General features: G+C 43.8%; 1 protein-coding gene across 1 annotated transcript; it reads right to left on the bottom strand.

The window, feature by feature from the left end:
- Positions 1-276: 276 nt before the first annotated feature.
- On the bottom strand, positions 277-1,840 carry LOC113772948 (zinc finger protein CONSTANS-LIKE 4-like). The gene is made up of 2 exons (XM_027317446.1): positions 878-1,840; positions 277-777 (listed from the first exon to the last, which is right to left on the bottom strand). Exons 1-2 carry the CDS (start codon positions 1,730-1,732, stop codon positions 391-393), a joined length of 1,242 nt encoding a protein of 413 aa, XP_027173247.1. The 5' UTR covers positions 1,733-1,840; the 3' UTR covers positions 277-390.
- Between the last annotated feature and the right edge of the window lie 582 nt (positions 1,841-2,422).

The raw sequence follows: 2,422 nt of genomic DNA, 5'->3' as shown, positions 1-2,422 counted from the left end.
GACAGGCCCCCTTTAATAAAATTGCAAAAGTGGGGTAGACGGAATTCATACTCAATTTCCCTATGTTGGAGGTTTTATGTTGCCTAAGACATTAATAGAAACAAATTTGCGATGCCCGAAACAAATGCTAGATGTTTAAGGAGCTAAATAAACCATAAGGCCTAAAGTCCCTGAGTTTTAGAATCTTGTTAGTCTTCCAACCAAAATTGGAAATCAATTTACAAAAGAAAAGTAAAAAAAAAAAAAGGCTACTGTTTTGTTGAAAATCACAGGTCAGTGAAACAGAGAAATTACTAGTGATGATCAATTATTGACAGGAAAAGAAACTTTGATCATTAACATTCCTTGCCAAATACTAATACATTTTTACAACACATTCAATCTCTTCCATCAGAAGGATGGCACGACACCGTATCTTGACTCAGGAAAGAAGGCAGCAGAGCCAGGACAAGTAAACATCTGATCAATCTCAGACTCGATTGCTTCAGCCCTCTTTGCAAACCGCCCTTTAATCCTTGGCCTCGTCTCAGCATAGGCCTTTCTCGAAGCGTAACGTATGGTCTTCTCAAATTTCCTGTTCTTCCTCTTCTCCCTGTACCTCAAAACTCTTGCTTCTCTGTCCATTCCGGGCAACTGGGATCCTTGATTATTTCCCCCGGATGATGAACCACTCAAATCAGCAGTGCTGCCGCTCAAATTTCGCCCAAATGGGTACGAGATTTCGGACACAGAACTTCCGTCCGGCACCACTCCGACATCCAAAGACGAGGATGAAACCTGAATAAAAACAAATTCAAGATTATTCAGTGCCAAGTGAAACAAAACAAATCAGTACTTTGATCCAATATAAACTGGTAGAGGTTCAGGCCAAACTCACACTCTGGCTCAAAGAGTGGGAAGTGTAGCTGGGAGTATATGAACTGATGTGCGATTTAGTGAAGTCAATTTCGAAGTGTTTTTCGGACGGCTGATGATGGCCCGGCAGTTGAGCAGGGAGAAATGGAGGTTTGGTTGTCTGGACTGGGACAACCCCATCAGTTCCGGAACTAGTATAATGCTGTTGAATTCGAGCTCCCGATGAAATTCGGTAATCAAAATCCAGGTAGTTATCCGAGTCAGAGAAAAGAAACTCCACTGATTTGATTTCTGGAGCATCAGTTGGAAGTTTGGAATTCATTGGATTTGATGAAATCCACGGATCAGACATATAACTTTCATGTGCAAAGCACGTGGTCATTTTCGCATCGTGGCCGTGACATGTATCGTTGACCATGTTATTGGCGCCGGTGTTGGAGGAATTGTAAACGGCTGGTGGTGGGAGCGGAACCAATAAAGTAGCGGCCGTGGACTTCACCACGGACTCGGCGGTGTCATAAAAAGGGACCACCGGGGACCGCTCGTGGCGGCGGGCTAAAGGGTTGGCGGAGTGAATATCACGGTCACAAGTGACGCACAGCGCGGCCGCGTCTGCCTTGCACGTGACGCTGGCGGGCGCTTGCTCACACACCTCACACATCCACACCCGCCCGTGCCTCGACCCAATTTTGTTGGTGGCATGCATCTTAGAGTCACAAGTCATGCACATAAAAAGTGAATCCGTCCGGCAGAAGAGCAAAGCCGCGGCGGAACTGCAACAGTCACAAGGCTTAGCCACCAATCCCCAAGCAGCCGGGACGCCCCTGTTATTGGCTACGACACCAGTGCCACCACCGTCTTCTGCTACTCTCCCCATCTGGGTCTGGGCTGGTTGCTTAATTTTTATTGTCTGAAAGGCCAATGGAATTTTGCTGGGAGTGTCTCCAATAATGATGACTGGGCGGGTGTTAGTGGTGTGTGTTGAAATAACACATTTGGCATCTCTATCTATCTGAATCTATAGGCAGAAGGCAAGGAAATCTAGTTGTTGTTGGGTAGACCCCAATTGACACGTGGAGATGATTTTGGCCACAAAAAAGATTTCATGACATGGAAGTGATATTTTATGTTAAGTAGTTGTCAATTTGTCTGTGCCGACGTAGGGCCCAAACGAGGGGCAGGGGAGACTGGAGAGAAAGGAGGGCAAGCGCAAGACTTGGGAGCTGTTTGGATGAATTTCCCTCGTTACATAATTGAGGGTGCCCTTGTTCTCGGTTTTACGAGTACAAACAGCACAACTATTTGCGACTGTCCTAAAGCACAATTCAAGCGTTTGGACAGAGGATTATTTAGAAATACTTTTTAGCATAATATTTTAACTCTATTTGTGATATGATATATGTAGGATAAAAAATTAATTAACAATATTATAATGTTATTAAAAGTCTGTTGATCACGCAACAAATTTTTTTTTTTTAGCATATTATTCGTGCGACTGTCTTTGAAATATGTTCTTCAACCATGAATGTCAAATATATTAAGCTTTGTCTCAATTATGAACTTAGTA

This window comes from Coffea eugenioides, chromosome 6 (genome assembly GCF_003713205.1).
Source record: "Coffea eugenioides isolate CCC68of chromosome 6, Ceug_1.0, whole genome shotgun sequence".
In the NCBI taxonomy this organism is placed as follows: Eukaryota; Viridiplantae; Streptophyta; class Magnoliopsida; order Gentianales; family Rubiaceae; genus Coffea; species Coffea eugenioides.
The sequence above is the reverse complement of the archived record's forward strand: the minus strand, read 5'-3'. Positions and strand labels throughout refer to the sequence as shown.